This window comes from Lithobates pipiens, unplaced genomic scaffold, assembly GCF_037356315.1.
Source record: "Lithobates pipiens isolate NorthernLeopardFrog02 unplaced genomic scaffold, aLitPip1_a1.2 Scaffold_18, whole genome shotgun sequence".
Classification (NCBI taxonomy): domain Eukaryota; kingdom Metazoa; phylum Chordata; class Amphibia; order Anura; family Ranidae; genus Lithobates; species Lithobates pipiens.
The window spans coordinates 251,058,456-251,079,100 of NW_027507758.1; the positions used below are offsets into that span (position 1 = coordinate 251,058,456).

General features: G+C 42.8%; 1 protein-coding gene across 1 annotated transcript in view; it reads right to left on the reverse strand.

The window, feature by feature from the left end:
* Nucleotides 1–20,645, reverse strand: part of PEX7 (peroxisomal biogenesis factor 7) — a 367,801-nt gene that overhangs the window by 68,931 nt on the left and 278,225 nt on the right. Inside the window, exon 9 of the mRNA XM_077486784.1 lies at nucleotides 6,841–6,940. Coding sequence (XP_077342910.1) covers nucleotides 6,841–6,940 — 100 coding nt within the window. The remainder of the gene's footprint in view (nucleotides 1–6,840; nucleotides 6,941–20,645) is intronic.

Here is a 20,645-nt window from a genome sequence, read left to right on the forward strand (position 1 = left end):
AAAACCAGCTAGCCCATACATAGATCGACTATGGCTGGTCTCTGCTTAATTGGTGGAATTTCAATCCATGTATGGGCCGCTTAACCACTACGCAGTCCCTAAACATCCTTCCACAAACCTTTGTATTTTTCCTTCCCAGATTACTTCATCCTCCTCTCCTATACATAGTGCCCACTGTCATACTCTCCACACTTCTCTCCTGTACATACTGCTCACTGTCATACCCTCCACACTTCTCTCCTATACATAACGCCCGCTGTCATATCCTACATACTCCTCTCCTGTACATAGTGCCTGCTGTCATACACTTCTCTCCTGTACATAGTGCCCACTGTCATACACTTCTCTCCTGTACATAGTGCCCACTGTCGTACCCTCCACACTCCTCTCCTATACATAGTGCCCACCGTCATACCCTCTATACTCCTCTCCTATACATAGTGCCCACTGTCCTACCCTCCCTCCACACTCCTCTCCTGTAATTACTGCTTACTGTCCTACTCTCCACACTTCTCTCTATACATAGTGCCCACCGTTATACCCTCCACACTCCTGTACATATTGCTCACTGTCATACCCTCCACACTCTTCTCTTATACATAGTGCACAATGTCATACCCTCTACACTACTCTGCTGTCCATACTGCCCACTGTCATACCCTTCACACTCCTCCCCTGTACATAGTGCCTTCTGCCATACCCTCTGCACTCCTCTCATGTACATAGTGCCCACTGTTAGACCCTCCACATTCCTCTCCCTCACCTGCACATACTTCCCACTTTTATACCATCCATACTCCTCCCCTATGCCTCTTAACCACAAAAACTGTTCTTTAAAATTATACTGAATATCCTCAATGTTACCAGCTCTAGAATAGGCACTTTTGTTAGTTCAACTAAAGGAAATCTCGCAGTCCCCATATTTGTTCTGCCCCATTATTAGTACTTATTTAATTTTGTAATTACTATTGTGATGTATAGAGGAACATAGGGGATGTCCGCTACTCTAAATATAGCGTCCCTGAAAATATTTTTGAAATGTTGACAACTATGCACTTAGGCACTGCAAAAGGGTCACAGGGTCAGTAGGGGGCCCCATGAGAGGCTCCTGTGATATTAAAGCGGTAGTAAACTTTTCTAACATTACTACTTTTTAGAGGCCATAGGGTAGGTTATGCCATAATGTACAAGTATGCACAGCATATTAGCACATTAGGGTACACTTAAATTGTCAGACTGAGCCCTCCAGTGCTGTGCTGTGATCAATCCGGCGGGGCCCGGGAACTTCCATCTTCACTCGGTCTTCCTTCTGGGTTCTGTGCCCTCGGTCACTTGCCTTGGCCAGGCTGCGTTGATGTCATTCCCACACATGCTCATGCGTATCCTCTCTCCCACCCCCCCTTTCTCTCTCATCCTCCCTCCCTTACCCCTCACACCTCTTTCATCCCCTTTCTCTCTCTCTTTCTCTCATCCTCCCTCTCTCTCTTTAATTTAATTTGTTATAACAAAAAATTGTTTGCATTTTTATTTATTTATTGTTTATAAAAGGCCCCACCAAAATCCTCAGCACCAGGCCCATGTTGTTCTTAATCTGGCCCTGAGTGAACTTACATGACTGCAAGCGGACAATGTCCATTTTCTTTTTCCAAACTCCACCTTTAAAACCTCTTTCACTTGTCAATCATCTTCCTCAGTCACTTGTCTTGCTCATGATATTTGTCAGGTGATCTGTAATTCTGGCACTGAGGTGTCTGGTGATTCTGCCTATGTATCAGTATCAATATCTGAGCTGATCAGATCTATACTAGCGTCCCCAGCAGTTTAGGGTTCCAAAAAAAGCATTGTTAGCAGGATCAGCCCAGATACCTGCTAGCACCTGCGTTTTGCACCTTCGTCCAGCCCACCCAAGTGCATTATCGATCGATCACTGTCACTTACAAAACACTAAACACATAACTGCAGCGTTCGCAGAGTCAGGCCTGATCCCTGCGATCGCTAACAGTTTTTTTTGGTAGCGATTTATATTTAAATCCTGAAGGCGGTGCTTGCTTTTCGGGGTCCCGTACGCGGCTAGGCTCCCAAAAAGTCCCCCACATGTGGTATCCCCGTACTCAGGAGAAGCAGCAGAATGTATTTTGGGGTATAATTTCACATATGCCCATAGAATGTGTGAGCAATATATCAATTAGTGACAACTTTGTGCAAAAAAAAAAAGTTTGTAATATTCCCAACTTGTGGCAAAATATAAAATATTCCATGGACTCAACATGCCCCTCAGTAAATAGCTTGGGGTGTCTACTTTCCAAAATGGGGTCATTTGGGGGGGTTTTGTGTTATTTTGGCATTTTATTGCCTTCGAAACTGTGATAGGTAGTGAGGAGTGAAATCAAAAATTTGCACCCTTAGAAATCCTGAAGGCGGTGATTGGTTTTCGGGGTGCCGTACGTGGCTAGACTACCAAAAAGTCTTACACGTGTGGTATTCCCGTACTCAGGAGAAGCAGCCGAATATATTTTGAGGTGCAATTCCACATATAACTATGGCATGTGTGAGCAATATATCATTTAGTGACAACTTTTTGTAAACTTTTTTTTTGTCATTATTCAATCACTTGGGACAAAAAAAAAAAAATATTCAATGGGCTCAACATGCCTCTCAGCAATTTCCTTGGGGTGTCTACTTTCCAAAATGGGGTCATTGGGGGGGGGTTTGTACTGCCCTGCCATTTTAGCACCTCAAGAAATGAGATAGGCAGTCATAAATTAAAAGCTGTGTAAATTCCAGAAAATGTACTCTAGTTTGTAGACGCTATAACTTTCGCGCAAACCAATAAATATACGCCTATTGACATTTTTTTTTACTAAAGACATGTGGCTGAATACATTTTGGCCTAAATGTATGACTAAAATTTAGTTTATTCGATTTTTCTTATAATAAAAAGTAGAAAATATATATTTTTTTCAAAATTTTCTGTCTTTTTCCATTTATATCGTAAAAAATAAAAATCGCAGAGGCAATCAAATACCATCAAAAGAAAGCTCTATTTGTGGGAAGAAAAGGACGCAAATTTAGTTTGGGTACAACATTGCATGACCGCGCAATTACCAGTTAAAGCAGTGCAGTGTGAAAATTGTAAAAAGACCTCTGGTCCTTAGGCTGACAATTGGTCCAGGGCTTAAGTGGTTAATAGAAGTCAATGCAAGCCACTCCAAAGTCGCCCCTAAGTTGTACAGGAACCTTTTTCTAAGTTGGAGCAACTTAAGATGCTCCCATTAGAGTGTTTCCATTGCACTGCATGAAGCGTGACTTGTCAGGCGGCTAATTCGCCTGGCAGGTCACCCCAGTGTCGTCAGTACATCAGGTGTGATCAATTTTCAATGAATGGTACCATAGCTCGTAGACTCCATAACTTTCACAAAGACCAAATAATTTACACTGATTTGGGTTATTTTTACCAAAGATATGTAGCAGTATAATTGTGATCAACATTTATGAAGAAAACTTTCTAATTTGCAAAATTCTTTAACAGAAACAAAGAAAAGGGAATGTTCAGTCTTTTTTCATTTATAGCGCAAAAAAAAAAAAAAAATTAAATACCACCCAAAGAAAGCTCTATTTGTGTGAAAAAATTACAAAAATGTCATATGGGTACAGTGTCGCATGACTGAGTTATTGTAATTCAAAATGTGAGAGCACTGAAAGCTGAAAATTGGTCTGGTTAGGAAGGGGGTTTAAGTGCCCAGTGGTTAAGGCTCCAGATATTTACACTGGCATAAGAAAGTGAGTATATTATAAATAGTTTTTTTCCATCACACTCTTCACAAAGCTAAATTTAAAAGGGAAAAGAAAAACACAGCCATAGTAAAAATAATAAGCAAAGCATTAAAAAAATTAAAAATAAATAAAAAAAAACAGCTTCTAACCTGACCTAACCTAGAAAAGTGTATAAGAATGCAGTCTACCTACCAACACAGCCAGGGCAAACAATGCACAACCGGAAGCAGATAACTCTTTGATAAGTGCAGTATATGGTACATAGTTCAAAGATGATAGCTTGAACTTAATACTACCTTTGCTAAATGGATTATATTGAGTGTTCATTTTTACTGCAAAAATGTAACTATGTTTGTCAAGGAACAGGGAACAAACAGGAAAAGAAGGGACACAGGACAGGACTAGGTGTTTTGCCAAACTAATTTCACTAAAAACATAGAATCTAAACACATTTCTTACCTATTTTACAGATTTATGACACTGCTGTTTCTGACTTTGTCTGTTACCGATCAGGTGACCAAATACTGAAATACTGAACATATGATCTCATTGGAAAGGATCAGTGATAAAACCTCTGGCCAATAAAAAATATAAAGCTAACAGCAGCAGGTATGTACAGGCATAAGCTTGTGAACCTGATGAAGCTGCCATCTTAGCCTTTGTTTGATCTGCAGTTGCCATGGTTGTGCACATGATCAGTTATCACACCAGCCATTTGATGGCTTGACAGTTCCGTTGAGGGCACAAGTAACCGTGACAATTCTCATTTATGGTATGCCTTCTGTAAATGTGAGTTTTAGGCTGCATTCACACTTGAGCATCATGTTTTTGAACATTTTTGGGGGTTTTTTGTCATGAGTTTTTATGTGAGTTTTTTCACATTTTTTGTACAGTGTTTTTCCTTTTTCTTTTCAACTTTGGCATTTAGGAGCCAGTTTTGGCATTTAAGAGCTGCCATAGAAAAAAAATGTGGGGGTTTCCACAGTGCAGTGTCCTTAGCGGAAATTACCTAGTATATATAATACTAGGTAATTTCCGCTAAGGACACTGCACTACTCTAATGGCAATTCAAAATATGATAATTTACAAGGATAGTTATATACATTCCTTCTGTAGCATTTTCTTAGGAAGATATTTAAATTCTTCACTGTGGCATTAGTAATCATCTTTAGAATTGCAGTATATTGCTATTTTCCTAATAAAATCGTGGATACATATTTTTGCATATGCAACATATACATGGTATGGTGTATTTTTGCATATGCAACATATACATGGTATGGTGTATTTTTGCATATGCAACATATACATGGTATGGTGTAAGTTAACTACAAGAATTTTGATGAACCAAAACATTTTTCATGCCTGTAAAAGTAAATTATTAAAAAAAATACAGAACACATAAATTGATGGCAAAATATTGTTGGAAAACATTTTAGAAATTGAAAAGATAGCATTTCTCAACCGGAGGTCCACTGAACCCTAGTGTTCTGCAAAAGGTTGCAATTAGTTGGCATAACTGGTTTGATCTGACACCAAAAAAGCATCTGCATAGTTCCAGCACCAATATCACAGAGCTAATAGCATAGGAACCACTGGGGCATCTTTTCTTGTCTCTAAGGCAATTAACCAATGACATTAATTACCTTTTTAGCTGCATATAAGGGGGCATTTTTCTTACTGACTACCAGTGCATGAGTCATACTTCCCACCAACCACCAATTTAATGTGGCATTTATTCCACTGGCAAAAAGGGGCACTGTTTCTTCCAAATACCACAATTGCAAGAGGGTCCTTCTCTCACTGATCAGCTTTTCTACTACTAATAACCAAAGAAAAGGAGCATTTTTCCACTGAACACAAATTTTAAGGGCCTTTTTCTCACTGACAACCAATGTAAGGGGGCCCTTCCACTGACCACCAATGTAAGGGGACACTTTAACACTAGCGACCAATGTAAAGGGAATACTTCTCCACAGATCATAAATGTTCGAAGTGTTCGTTTTTATTGGCTGTATTTTTTTATGAGGATAGCTGTGAGAGTAGCTGTGAATATGAAGATTCCTTTAGGGTAAATAGGTTGAGAAAGGCTGCTCTAGGATAACATCATGACTTTGTTACTAGAAAATTTGAAAAATGATTTATTAGTTTATCGAAACGGTCTTGTCACAAACGTATTTCCTTCATCCTGTACCCTAGGGGATAAAGAGGCTTATTTACTAAAGCTCGAGCACAAAAAATCTGGTGCAGCACTGCACAGAAATCAATGAGCTTCCAGGTTTTATTGTCAAAGCTTAAATCAGGGATATGCAATTAGCGGGCCTCCAGCTGTTGCAAAACTACAAGTCCCATCATGCCTCTGCCTCGGGGTGTCATGCTTGTGGCTGTCAGAGTCTTGCTATGCCTTGGGACTTGTAGTTCTGCAACAGCTGGAGGTCCACTAATTGCATATCCCTGGCTTAAATAAACAAGCTGAGATTAGAAGCTGATTGGCTACCATGAACAGATGCACCAGATTTTGCACTCTCCAGTTTTAGTAAATCAACCCCAAAGTGTCTGTAGCACTGCTTTGATAGTTGTTTTGGATCCGGAGCTAAGTAGGGGCACCACTGTATGACCATGCAACTCTGTAGGAGACAAATAACTAGTTAGAATTTACTGATATCACTGGGCTCTGGCAGCAGGCACATGCTGAGGATGAGTGCTGTTATTCAGCACAGCAGGAGAGGGTCACCTCTGAGCAGAACAAAAAAAAATTAAACAGAAAAGAACCAGTCAGTTGGTGGGGATGTGTGATCTATCTGTCAGCAGCTTGTAGACATTCACCTAAACTCACAAAAGTAAAGTATCAGACAACACTGGTGGTGCTAACAAGAGTTAAACCAGGACAGACAATAAGCACCAAGCGATAATCTGAGAGAGGGGGGTGGTGGGTTTCGTGCTGTGCTATAGCTCTCAATAAGAATGTCCATAAATTGGGCTTCAGCCAGGGTGAAGCTGACAGCAAGTAAAGTCTGTGGTTGTTGCACCTCCTAAAAAATGACAAAATACTGTATAATGTAATACCTGTCCTGGTATGAGAATGCTGAAATCAAGACCACATGTAAACTCTGTATGATGCTCTACAGTTTCAAGAAGTGGTGATGGTTTGGAGAAATCCCAGAATCTGAAAAACACAAAAAGAATATACAAAACATTTTAATATAAACTAGTAATCGAACACTGCAGTAACAATACCAACTGATTATTGCCTATTACATTGCAAAATATAACAACTCACCAACAAATACAGTCAGTAGCTATGAAACACTCACATATGGCCCCCTTTCACACTAGCGGTCCGATCGTGTCTGCCTGTCTGTCTGTTTTTCAGGCGGACACGATCAGACCCTCCAATCTTCTCTGTGTAGAGGTGGGTGTAAACGGACATGTGCCTGTTTATACCCACTTACATCCGATCTGATCCGCTAAAAACAGATGAAGGAGAATGGACTGTGTCTGTATCTGCTCTAGATAAGTTGAGCAGACATAGACAAGTCATCCACCTGCTCAGCGGGGATCAGTAGACAGATTGCCCACTGAGCAAGCCGACTCCTGGTGTCGTCCATCTGGTGTGAAGGGTGCCTAACTATGTTAAAACAAAATAATAAACAAGCAACTAGTGGAAATAACAAGTTTGCAATGTACACAGCTCAGAATAACAATTCACACGTGTGTAATATAATATGAGATCCTTAAAGCGGGAGTCCGCCGTTTTTTTTTTTTTTTTTAAAGCCAGCAGCTACAAATACTGCAGCTGCTGACTTTTAAAATAATGACACTTACCCGCCCAGCGCGCCCGCAATGTCGGCACCCAAAGCCGATCTCTCGATCGTCTCTCGGGTGCTGCCGCCGCCATCTTAGGTATGGGAATCAGGAAGTGGAGCCTTTCGGCTTAATTTCCCGGTTCCCTACTGCGCATGCGTGAGTCGCGCTGCGCAATAAGGATGGTCCCCGCTGTCTCTGGGATCCGTGTGTTTCCCAGCAGGCAGCGGGGGGACCTTCGGAAAGGGGCGTAGATTCTGCGGAAAGGGGCGTACCTTCTGCAGAATCTACGCCGGAAGTGGGTGCAGATACCTGTACTGTACAGGTACCTGCACCCCCTCCCCCCTGAAAGGTGCCAATTGTGGCGCCGGAGGGGGGGGGGGTGCCAATGAGCGGAAGGTCCACTTTAGGGTGGACCTCCGCTTTAAGGTTTTATTATTATTGTATCATTACTAGCATTACAATGGAACTCACTAAAGTAAATTGTACTGTGATTAGAGAATTAGAAAAACTGATTTCTTTCTAATAAAATAGAAAGCTTATCATCAAAAACATGGCTGTCATTGCTGATCTTTCCTTTTTGAAAATACTTAATGTCTGGCAGTTGTCCTGACCAAATGAGTTTAACCCCTTGCTGACCAGCTCCCACAGATATACTGCAGCAGGTCGGCTCTCCTGCCCCAACCGAAGTACCTGTACCTCGGTCCGTGCAAGAAGGCTAGCAGGCGCGCATGCCAGCTGCGGAAGCGTGCCTGGCGACCCGCAATCACGGTGAGGAGAGGAAGAACGCAGAACTGCCAGAGTAAACAAGGCGATTCCCTATTCTGCCAGATGACATGACAGCGATCTACTGTTCTCAGTGATCGGGAACACCCATCTCTGTCATTTTCCGGTAAGCCCACCCCCCTACAGTTAGAACACACCCAGGGAACACACTTAACCCTTTGATCGCCCCCTAGTGTTAACCCCTTCTCTGCCAGTATAATTTTTTACGTTGATCAGTGCATTTTTATAGGACTGATCAAGGTAATAATGTCACTGGTCCCCAAAAAGTGTAATTTGCGGTCAGATTTATCTGCCGCAATGTCACAGTCCCGCTAAAAATCACAGATCGCTGCCATTACTAGAAAAAACATTACAAATGAATAAAAGTCCCTAAATATATCCCATAGTTAGTAGACATAATAACTTTTGTGCAAACCAATCAATATATACCTATTGCAATTTTTTTTTACCAAAAATATGTAGAAGAATATAGATTGGCCTAAACCAATAAAGAAAATAGGATTTTTATTACAGCTTACCTGTAAAATCCTTTTCTTGGAGTACATCACGGGACACAAGGCTTTAAATAATTACTTAATGGGTTATGGGCCACCTTCCGGTGTTGACACTGTTATACCCAATCAAGGAAGTTCACTCCCTATATAACCCCTCCTCCTTCCAGGAGCACATACGTTTTTGTAGGAAAGCAATATACTTAAATCCCAAAAGAGAGGAGGGACCTCTGTGTCCCATGATGTACTCCAAGAAAAGGATTTTGCAGGTAATCTGTAATAAAAATCCTATTTTCTTTATTGTACATCATGGGACACAGAGATCCCTCCCCTCCCCATTAAGTAATTACTTAATGGGATGTCCCATAGCAATGAGGGAAGGGAGAGACAACCCGCAGGACTTATACTACTGCCTGCAGCATACTGCGCCCAAAGGCGATATCCTTACACCTCCTTACATCCACCTCATAAAATCTTTGTGAATGTATGCCAAGACATTCACAGTTCCAGTAGAGGAGGTACCAGTTTGTAAAGACCTCATAAATAAAAGGCTTTAAGCTTGTACGCTGCTTCAGTATACCTCAGCTTCCAGGAGAAACAATTCTCTGGTCCTGGCCCCACGTCTACTACATACCATTTCATTCCACTCTGTAAGTAATCAGGATTGGCAACTACTTTTTTCTTATTATGACTAGTGCCCCACTAGATTAATCCTATTTTGTTTATTTTAGATTAAATTTGAGTATCCACCCCTGAGGAAGTGTTTACATAAACAAAACATGTCAGTCTAAATTCATCATCTACAACCAAAAATGATCATACTGTCTTCCTTACCATTTACCACACTGCATAGTGGCGACATGTGTATATATTATATATATATATATATATATGAGAATTTGCATTTATTTTTTTGATCCATACTAATTTTTTTGTCAATTCTATATGCCGTCAAATTGATAGGTATATGTATTTATGAGGTCCACACCACGTATGTGTGTGTGTATATATATGAAATAATTTTTACCATGTGCATCATTGTTAGGTATTGTAACACCCAATATGCCAATTAAATATACTTTCAAATTACTTCACCCCCACAAATCAATAACCGAATTTAACCACCTCAATACAGTGCACTTACACCCCCTTCCTGTCCAGACCAATTTTCAGCTTTCAGCGCTCTCACAGTTTGAATAACAATTACTCAGTCATGCAACACTGTACCCATGTAAAACTTGCATCCTTTTTTCCATACAAATAGAGCTTTATTTTAGTGGTATTTAATCACTGGTGTTTTTTTTTTTTAAATTCTGCTATAAATAAGAAAAATATGGCCCCCTTTCACACTAGCGGTCCGATCGTTTGTGCCTGTCTGTTTTTAAGGCGGACAGATCAGACCCTCCAATCTTCTCTGTGTAGAGGTGGGTGTAAACGGACATGTGCCTGTTTATACCCACTTACATCCGATCTGATCCGGAACCAGGGATGGAGGCACATACCGTGTGCTTCATTTAAAGTCCCAAATTCCCCCCCATTATTTTATTATTACTATATACTGCCATTTGGGGGTCCTCACCACTATTGCTAGGTTATATATGTATTCACTCACATTTAATTTCCTTTGAGTTGTGATTTATCCCTATTTTATTGTTTGGGGAGGTAGTGCTTCACTTTTTTCTATTAATGTTTGCTTTAGTCTATGTTTGAACACATATTGGTCAAGCAGCAAACTCAGATATATCACCCCACAGATAATTTCTACATTATTTTAGATTCACGCAGAGTAGCATAGAAGTTCTATCGCTCACCTCCCGCTTATGATTTTGGCTAGGGATAGATTCACCTAGCTGAAATTTCTACATTGTGTATATTACAGTATACTCCCCAGAGACTTGCTGTCATATGCTCCACTATTGATGAGACTTTCCTTAAATGCAATGCTGTTGCTGCTGCAGTTACATTTATACACAGGACCTGAAGATGGGCCATGCCCAAAACATGCCATTATGACGACAGCCTTCTGAGAGATTGAGCCAAGGAACTTTGTTGCTCTCCCCTGGTGTCTCAACACACACCGCATTCAGTAACCACCAAGGCCCTGACGTTATATCCAGAAAGCCATCTGGAAGCTTCGGCTACCTATCCTCTGCCTGAGTCTCCTGGGATCGATCGGCTAGCCCACAGCCTTGCTGCACAGCCTTATGTCATTTTTGGCTGCCTAACAAATCCCTGGATTGGTCTCTTTACCCTTGAGGTTGATGCATCTGAGACTGGAGCTGTTCTGTCTGAACATCCTACCTCCGAGAGCACTATGCATCCTTGAGTGCAATTATGAGATTGGGGACAGAGAGTTGTTAGCGATCATTTTAGCCCTTAACCACTTGCTTACTGGGCACTTAAACCCCCCTCAGTCCCAGACCAATTTTCAGCTTTCAGCGCTGATGCACTTTGAGTGACAATTGCGCGGGCATACAACACTGTACCCAAATGAAATTTCTATCATTTTTTTCCCACAAATAGAGCTTTCTTTTGGTGGTATTTAGTTACAGCTCGGAGTTTTATTTTTTGCTAAACAAACAAAAAAAGATGCAAAAAAAAAATAAAAAAAAATCATGTTTTAATAGTTTGTTATAAAATTTTGCAAACGGGTCATTTTTCTCCTTCATTGAAGTGCGCTGATTAGGCGGCACTGATGGCTGCATTGGTGGGCACTGATGGGCTGCATTGGTGGGCACTGATGGGCTGCATTGGTGGGCACTGATGGGCTGCACTGGTGGGCACTGATAGGCATAGTTAAGGCGGCACTAATAGGCACAGATAAGGCGGCACCGATGGGCACAGATAAGGCGGCACTGATGGGCAAAGATGGGCACAGATAAGATGGCACGGATGGGTGGCACGGATAAGTGGCACGGATGGGTGGCACGGATGGGCACTGATAGGTACCACAGATAGATGGGACTGATGGGCACTGATAGGTGGCACTGATAGGTGGCTCTGATAGGTGGCACTGCTGGGCACTGATGGGCGGCACTGCTGGGCACTGATGGGCGGCACTGCTGGGCACTGATGGGCGGCACTGGGGTGCAGCACCTTTGAGGCAGATTGGGTGGCACTGTGGGTGGCACTGTGGGGTGGCACTGTGGGTGGCACTGTGGGTGGCACTGTGGGTGGCACTGTGGGTGGCACTGTGGGCACTATGGGCACTGACAGGGGGCACTGACGGGGGGCACTTACTTTCTCTTTTATTTTACTTCAGGATGGCACTGCGGGAGGCAGGTGGGCACAGGCAACTGGCAGGTGGGACCTTGTATTGATGGCCGTGATCGGGACTGATGTCCCGATCACGGCCGCCGGTGATCGGCTTTTTTTTTCTCTCCTCGCGCTGTCAGCGCGAGGAGGAATAATAGCCGATTACCGGCTCCGTTCTATCACATGATCAGCTGTCATTGGCTGACAGCTGATCACGTGATAAGGGGTCGGGATCGACCCCTTACACGGATCGGTGATCAGGCGAGTCTCACGGACTCGCCGATCACAGAGCGCGCCGCGCGCGCCCCTCAGGGGGCGCGCAGGCCGCTCGTAACCAGGACGACGTCAATAGACGTAGTCCTGGAAATCTAGGTCCGCGCTAATGCCGTCATTTGGCAATAGCGCGGATCTGTAGTGGTTAAAGAATGGAGGCTTCCCCGTTGAAGGTACCACTGTGCCGGTTCTCATTCTGACTGACCATAAGAATCTCACATTCTTGTCTGAGGCTAAACACCTCTCTCCCAAAAGGGCGCGATGGGCTCTTTTCTTGTTAAGTTTCAATTATATAGTCTCATTCGTACCTGGTACTAAGAATGTAAGGGCTGATGCATTGTCGCGACTGTTTTCCTCCGCTTCCAAGATGGAGTCAGTTCCTGTTCCTGTGATACCTCCCGATCGTATTCTGGCTGCATTTCGTACCAGTCTCACTTCACTTTTGGATGACAAAATTCTTGCCACACAGATTCATTCTCCTCCTGAGAAACCTTGTGACCACAGTTTTGTCCCTGAGAGTCTTCGCACTGCTGTGCTCCAGAATTACCATTCTCCCAAGGTAGCTGGCCACCCTGGGAAGAATCAGCTAATTTGGGCTATTTCCCAACAATTCTGATGGCCTAGTCTTCGTGCTGATGTAGCTGCCTGTTCCATGTGTGCTATGAGTAAGAAACCACAACACCCTTTTCAGTGGGCCTCTTACAACCCATACCTAATGGAGAGAGGCCTTGGACCCACCTGTCTATGGATTTTATTGTGGAGCCAGGACAACACAGTTATCCTTATGGTGGTTGAGCGGTTCTCAAAAATGTCATATTGTAATCCACTTAAGAAGCTGCCTACATCCAAAAAACTGGCATCCATTTTTGCTTGGGAGAGCTTTCGATTACATGGGCTACCCAAGGTTATCGTCTTGGACAGGGGTAGCCAGTTTGTATGCAGGTTTTGGTGAGCCTTTTGTGCACAGTTGGGAATTCAGCTTTCATTCTCTTCTGCGTATCAACCACAGTCTATTGGGGGCCGCAGAACAAGCCAACTAGTCCTTGGAGCAGTTTCTACATTACGATCTTTCGGGCCATCATAACAACTGGTCAGACCTCTCACCTTGGGCGAGTTTGCTCACAATAGTGCTGTTAGTTCCACTTACCAATTGTCCCTGTTTATGGTGAATTATGGTTTCCAACCATCCATGTTGCCTGACTCATTTGTTCCTCAGAGCATTCCTGCATTAGTGGAGCTTGTCAGGTCGAAGAGTCCCTTCGACGTGACAATGATAGGTACAGTCTCCATGCTGACTGCAGGCGCCTACCTGTGCCTTCCTACCAAGTTGGGGAGAGGGTTTGGCTGTCATCTCTCAACCTTTGAATCCGTGTTCCCTCACTGAAATTGGCATCTCGGTTTATTGGGCCTTTCTGTATTCTCTTCAGGATTAACCCAGTGGCTTACGTGCGTGCATACAGTACCTAGTTCATTGGAAAGGGTACAGTCCAGAGGAGAGCTCTTGGGTCTCATCCTCAGACGTACATGCCCTGTCCTACTTCGTGCTTTCCATAGACGTTGTCCCCTCAAACCTGGTGGCCCTCAGAGGAGGAGGGATTGTTAAGGAGGGGGTAATGTCAGGGCTGGGCTCAGCCCTCCCTTCTCAGAGCTCAGGCTGCTCAGCTGTCGGTTAATTGCCAGTACTCATAATTCCACAGTGACTAACCTGGTGATCATATCCTGCTCGTTAACAAGCCCTGCTGTTTTTTTAAGCTGCCTGGACTAGATCTCCTGTGCCTTTGCCTTGGTCAACATATCTAGAGACTCTCTGCTGTGTTCCTGTTTAAGACTTGCCTGGCTGATGTCCCCTCTGGTTCCTGATCCTGTCTGCTGTTCCGACTATGTTGATCTCTGGCTCCCTGATTTCCTGGATTGTTCTGACTACCCTATTTGGTTACCTAACCCTGGCTATGTTTTGACTAAATTTACTATTTGTACCATTTTTACAATTATATTAAATTGTGTGATTTTTACTGCATTTTCTGTCTCCGTCTGATTCATGGTTTCTGACAAGGAGTTTTGCATGGAGTGTAATCAGACAGTAAATGCTTCCCTATAAGCAGGGAACTTTGTAGCATCTGTGCAAATAAAGTATGCTTATTGTAATGTCCCCATCTACAGACCTCACCAGCAATACTGTTTTGTGATAGCGGTCAAGCTTACCAGTGTCTGGCTCTGCTTTTTGGCATTTGGGTATTCACCAAGGTTTTAGCCCCAATCTTAACTTTGCTGAGGATGAGGGAAATCCAATTGTAGGGTACCTAGATGACCTGCCATTATACGGAACAGTTGGGGATTAAGAATTATTAGGAATGTATACACATTCAGGAAACAGTGTAGGTACCACAGAGATTTCGGTGGTTATTGAATCTTCAGATTTCCTGTTGATCCCCACTCAATTCTTGGAGTATATGGGTCTTTTGATGGACACAGTTCAATCCAAGGTGTTTCTTCCACAGGCATGGTTAGGTTGCCTTTGTTCCTAGGTGCAATTATAGCAAAGCAGGCCATTGCCCACCATGTGTTTCAGCATGTCGGTACAGGGTTTTATGGTAGCTGCCTTTGAAACAATACCATATGCTTGTGTTTAATCCAGACACTTGCAACACAGTTTTCTGTCAGCGTGGGACAAACAGGTACAGTTCATAGATTGCCCAGTGAGGCTGCCACCTCAGGCAAGGAAGTATCTGGTTTGGTGGATTCTCAGCTTGAAGCTGGAACAAGGAAATTCATTCCTGCCAGTCCCTTAGAGATTCGAACTTTGAATACCAGTCTGAAGGGCTGGGGTGCAGTTTGGAGGTCCCTGTCAATCCAGGGTATGTGGTCACCAAGGGAGGCTGGTCTTCAGTTCAACATCAATTTGTCTCTCCTTACAACGCTGGACTTTGCAGCTTAAGGGTCAGCCTTGCGGGTTCCAATTGGACAATGTAACTGCCATAGCATACATAAATCATGAAAGAAGTAAAAGGAGTCATGGAGTGAGCAGTAAGGCATTCCACTCTCAACAGCACACATTTATGAGGTGGAGAAATGGAAGGTGGCCTTTTTTAGATCACCAGCCACTAGATCCAGGGGAATTGTCTTTACACCCAAAAGTGTTTCAACATAGAAACTCTTTTAATGGATCTTCTTGTATCCAGGTTCAACAACAAACTGGACAGATTCATTGTCAGAAAGCGAAATCCAAGGGCTTTTACTCTGGACGTGCTGTAACCACGTGAGGTCGGTCTCCTTTGCTATACACTTTTTCCCCTGACAAATTACTGCTGATTTGCTGAGCAGAATGGAGGTACAGTAACCCAGTAATGTAGGTACAGTTGCAGTAATTCTGGTTGACCAGAATCAGCCAAGGGGGTGAAGTGCATCTTTGGGTTTTTGCAATCAAGGTTGGTCATTTTTTGCACTATTAGAGACCAGACTTTGGATTTAGCTATATTTTATTACTATTATTATACAGGATTTAAATATCGCCGACAGTTTACGCAGAGATTTACAACATTAGGGCAGACATTACAATACAATACAATTCAAGACAGGGGGAATCAGAGGGCCCTGCTCATTAGAGCTTACAATCTAGGAGGGAGGGTCAAGTTATACAAAAGGGTAATAGCTGTGGGGGATGAGCTCATGGAGAAAATAGTGCAGTTGTTAGATGGAGGCAGGATAGGCTTCTCTGAAGAGGAAAGTTTTCAGGGATCGCCTAAAAGTGGATACATTTGGAGACATTCCAACAGATTGGGGTAGTGAGTTCCAGAGGATGGGCAAGGCTCGGGAGAAGTCCTGGAGGTGGATATGGTTGATGAGGGAGCTAGAGAGCAGGAGGTCTTGGGAGGAACGAAGTGGGTGATTAGGTTGGTATTTTGAGAATAGGCTAGTGATGTAGCTGGGGGCAGAATTGTGGATGGCTTTGTAAGTAAGTGTTAGTATTTTGAATTTAATTTGTTGGGCAAGTGGCAGCCAATGGAGGGATTGGCAGAGAGGGGTAGCAGACACCGTGCGGTTTGTAAGGTGGATGAGTCTGGCAGCAGCATTCATGATGGACTGAAGGGGGGATAGTCTATTTAAAGGTAAGCCAATGAGGAGGGAGGTGCAGAAGTCAAGGCGAGAGATAACCAGGGAGTAAATCAGGAGCTTTGTGGTTTCATTGGTTAGAAAGGGACGTAGTTTAGAGATGTTTGGGAGGTTGAGGCGGCAAGCTTTGGAAAGTGATTGGATGTGGGGCTGAAAGGAGAGTTCAGAGTCCAGGATAACACCTAGCACCCTGACATGTGAGGATGGTTGTGCCATTGCTCTTGACAGAGAAGTAAGGGGAAGGGGCACGTGGGTGAGGAAATATTATAAGTTTGGTTTTGGAGAAGTTGAGTTTGAGGAAGTGTTGTGACATCCATACAGATATGTCTGTTAGTAAGTTAGTAATAAGTGAGGAGACTGATGGAGTGAGTTGAGGGGTGGAGAGATAGATTTGTGTGTCGCCAGCGTAGAAATGATATTTGAGTGTCTATCAGCTGACCCAGGGAAGAGGTGGAGATTGAAAATAAGAGAGGTCCAAGAACAGAACCTTGGGGGACTCCGACAGAGAAGGGAAGAGGAGAGGAGGAAGTAGAATTGTAAGTGGCACTGAAGGTGCGTTGAGATAGGTAGGATGAGAGCCACTGAAGAGCACAGTCACGGAGACCAAGGGAATAACGTTTTTTTGAGGAGGAGGGGGTGTTCAACAGTGACAAAGGCAGCTGAAAGGTCCGTTGGTTTTTGCAGTTAGTAGGTAATTTGTGAGTTCTAAAGGAGCAGTTTCTGTTGAGTGTTGAGGGTGAAATCCAGATTGAAAGGGATCAAGAAGGTTAGTCACTCAGTTGGTTGTAAATTAGGCGTTCAAGGAGTTTAGAGGAAAAGGGGAGCAAGGAGATAATAGGGAGTAGGTTGTTAGGATTGGTAGGGCCCAAGGGTGGCTTTTTAAGTATGGGGGTGACCAGTGCATGTTTTAGAGCATTGAGGAAAATGCCAGAGGTGAGGGAGAGATTGAAGATGTGAGTTAGAGAGCTTCAAATGATGAGAGGGAAAGGGAGGGAGGGGAGTGAATAACCTGGAAGGATCATTGGGGGACAGAAGGAATCTCACTCCACCTCCCTTGCGTCCATTAGGCCTAGGGGAGTGAGTCCAGGGAAGGCCACCCTGGGAGAGGGAAGCACAAGAAGGGGTATCAGATTTGTGGAGCCAGGTTTCGGTGAGAGCAAGTAGATTAAAGGAATTAGTGACAAAGAGGTCATGAACAGCGGTGAGTTTGTTGCAGACCTTTCCAGAAGCTTTTGGCTTTGCATTCATTGGTAAAGACATTTGTGCAGGGGGTAGAACACACAGATCTTAATGTGTGTAAATATTTAGCACCATGGGACCTGAGCCTAAAGTTCTCAGCTTTCCAGCATTCTCCTTTCGAACCTGTAATGCCGCGTACACACGACTGGACTTTTCAACATCAAAGGTCCGACGGAACAATTCGGGCAGACCATTCGATCGTGTGTGGGCTGCAGCGAACTTTTGATTTGCAAAAATCCGACAGACTTTAGAAATGGAACATGTTTCAAATTTTTCCGCCGGACCCAGTTGCTACCGAGAAATCCGCTCGTGTGTATGCTAGTCTGACAGACAAAAACTGACGCGAGGGCAGCTATTGGCTGCTGGCTATAAACGTCCTTATTCTAGTCCGGTCGTACGTCATCACGTTCGAATCCGTCGGACTTTGGTGTGATTGTGTGTGGCCAACTCCGTTCATTCGGAAAGTCTGTCAGAACTCCGTCGAAAGTCTGTCAGACCTAGTCCCTCGAAAAGTCCGGTCGTGTGTACGCGGCATAAGTAGCATCTCTCTCTCTGATCTTACCAAGAAAGTGGTCTTTCTAGTGCCAATTACTTAGGCCTCAAGCGCAAAGGTATTGGCAGCCTTGTCTTGAAAATGCCATTCTTGGTTCTACATAAAGACCCTAAATCCTAGGCATGATTTTTTTGCCTAACCAATTGTTAACCCTTTGTGATGGCAATAAAGTTAATTAACCCCTTGCAGACCTGCCATAGTAATTATACTGCGGCGGGGTGGCACGTGCAGGCACAATCATGTACATGTATGTCATTGTGCCTGCTCTGATTTAGGAATGAGCTGTGTCAGCTGCAGATTGTGGGTCCTGGTACCCGACCACCTTTGGCAGCTAGGGGATCATGAGATCGCTATGCGATCATATGATCACAATGTCAACAAACTTGATATTAATGAATCTGATTCATAACAACTCTGCTTCCCGTACCACGGAGCTGTTTTTGGCCCTCAGCTATCACATGGTACATGGGCCAATCACAGCACCCTGTACCATGTGATTAGCTGTAGCCAATCACAGCTGACATATAAGTAAGCCATTCATGACAGTTGGAAACGTTGCCCCCCCCCCCCCCCCCACCCACCCACCCTTAGAGTATGATGAACAGAATAGGGGATGTTATATGGTCCTGACACATTTTCAGTCCTAGTGTGACAATACTACTTCTCCCTGAATTCAGTATAGTGAGTCGCCTTAAACAAGAAGTAAAAACAAAAAAATAAAATAAAAAAGAGTCTGACATATATAAAGAAATAATTATTCATTGAATTTCATGGTTATTATATATCAGTGAAAGTTGGAACAAAAAATAGAGCTCAAAGAACTCTTCTACCCAAGATCATATTAAAGTGTAAGTAAGGTGAAAATAAGGGAACTAAAATACTAAACATGCAATATTTATAAAACACCTCAGTTGGTGCCAAATAACAATGACCATCACTGATTAGAAGTAGAAGAATAATATACTTAGTTTGGTAATTCCTTCCATAACTGTAATACCTAGCACAAAGAAAGGTTTCCAGGCAATATAAAGGTATCAGAGTCTAATGATTTACAATCTGTTGACAAAAATTAATTATAAACCAGGGAATATGAATACCGTACTTCCTTAAAAAAAATCTCTATTAAGGAGCCTGGTTACCCTGCATTACATAATAGTACAAAGTGAACTGGCCAAGTGGGTCGATGATTATAATATCCTTTTTTTTTATCTTGTCAATAGTTTAAAGTTATATTACAGACAATATTTAAAATGACTACTGTATAAAATGTATGATTACTACATGCTGTGTTTGGCAATTGCAGAGCTTAGATATCAGATGTCTTTTTCTAAAGATCTGTAATTACATGTGTGCAAAGTCTCACAGAATCACCTCAGTAAAACACAATACTCCATTATAGGTTAACTAAACATTATAGACTTGAGAGAGAATTTGCTTTGTGAGTCAGTGTAAACAACAATAATTAGGTTCTGGATGAATGGAAAAAAACACCCTTATCTTTTTTTAAAAGCTCCATGTTAATAATATTAAGAGATTATGACTATGCAGAGAAATTTAATAACCCCCACCCACGATATGTTTATGTGTTCCCATTTACAAAGCCTGGGCCAATTTTGACATTTTTCATAGCATTTTACTGCTAGAAAATTACTGTGAATCCCCAAACATTATGTGTTTTTTTTTTTTTTTTAATCAGAGGCCCTGGAGAATAAGATAGTGGTTATTACAATTGTTTTATGTTGCATGATATTTGCGCAGCCATTTACTAAGTGTAAATTTTCAAGAAAAATACACTTAAATTAATTTTAGTGCAAACAACCAGCAAAAAAAAAGTGCATTTATTATTTTTTTTTTAAAAAGGTGAACTATTCTTCAATCCTATAAATGTGTGGAACATGTAACATGCTACTGAAGCTGAACCTATCCTTTATAATTTTGCACACCCGTGAAATGGTGACAAGCTATGGTACCAAAAAATCTCCATAGGCAACATTTTACCAGTTTAGAGTTACACGTGAGCTCTGGTGTTGGACGTATTGCCCTCACTCTGACGTTTGCAGCGGTGCCTCACATGTGCGGTGCAATCACTGTTTATATGCATGTGGAACCTATGTCAACCCATGAAGAGGTATGTACACGTCTATTTTATAATTATTTTTTTACACTTTAACATTTTTTTTTCAACTTTGTTGCGATCACAAGAGATGAGCCACACCCATTGTGTTAGCTTGGGCAGTGACAAGTCCCCTTTATGAAGAGATCTTGGGGCTATTAGGCCTCTACCTCTGGGTGGCATGCTTGTGGCTGTCAGAGTCTTGCTAGGCCTCATGAGACTTGTAGTTCTGCAACAGCTAGAGGTC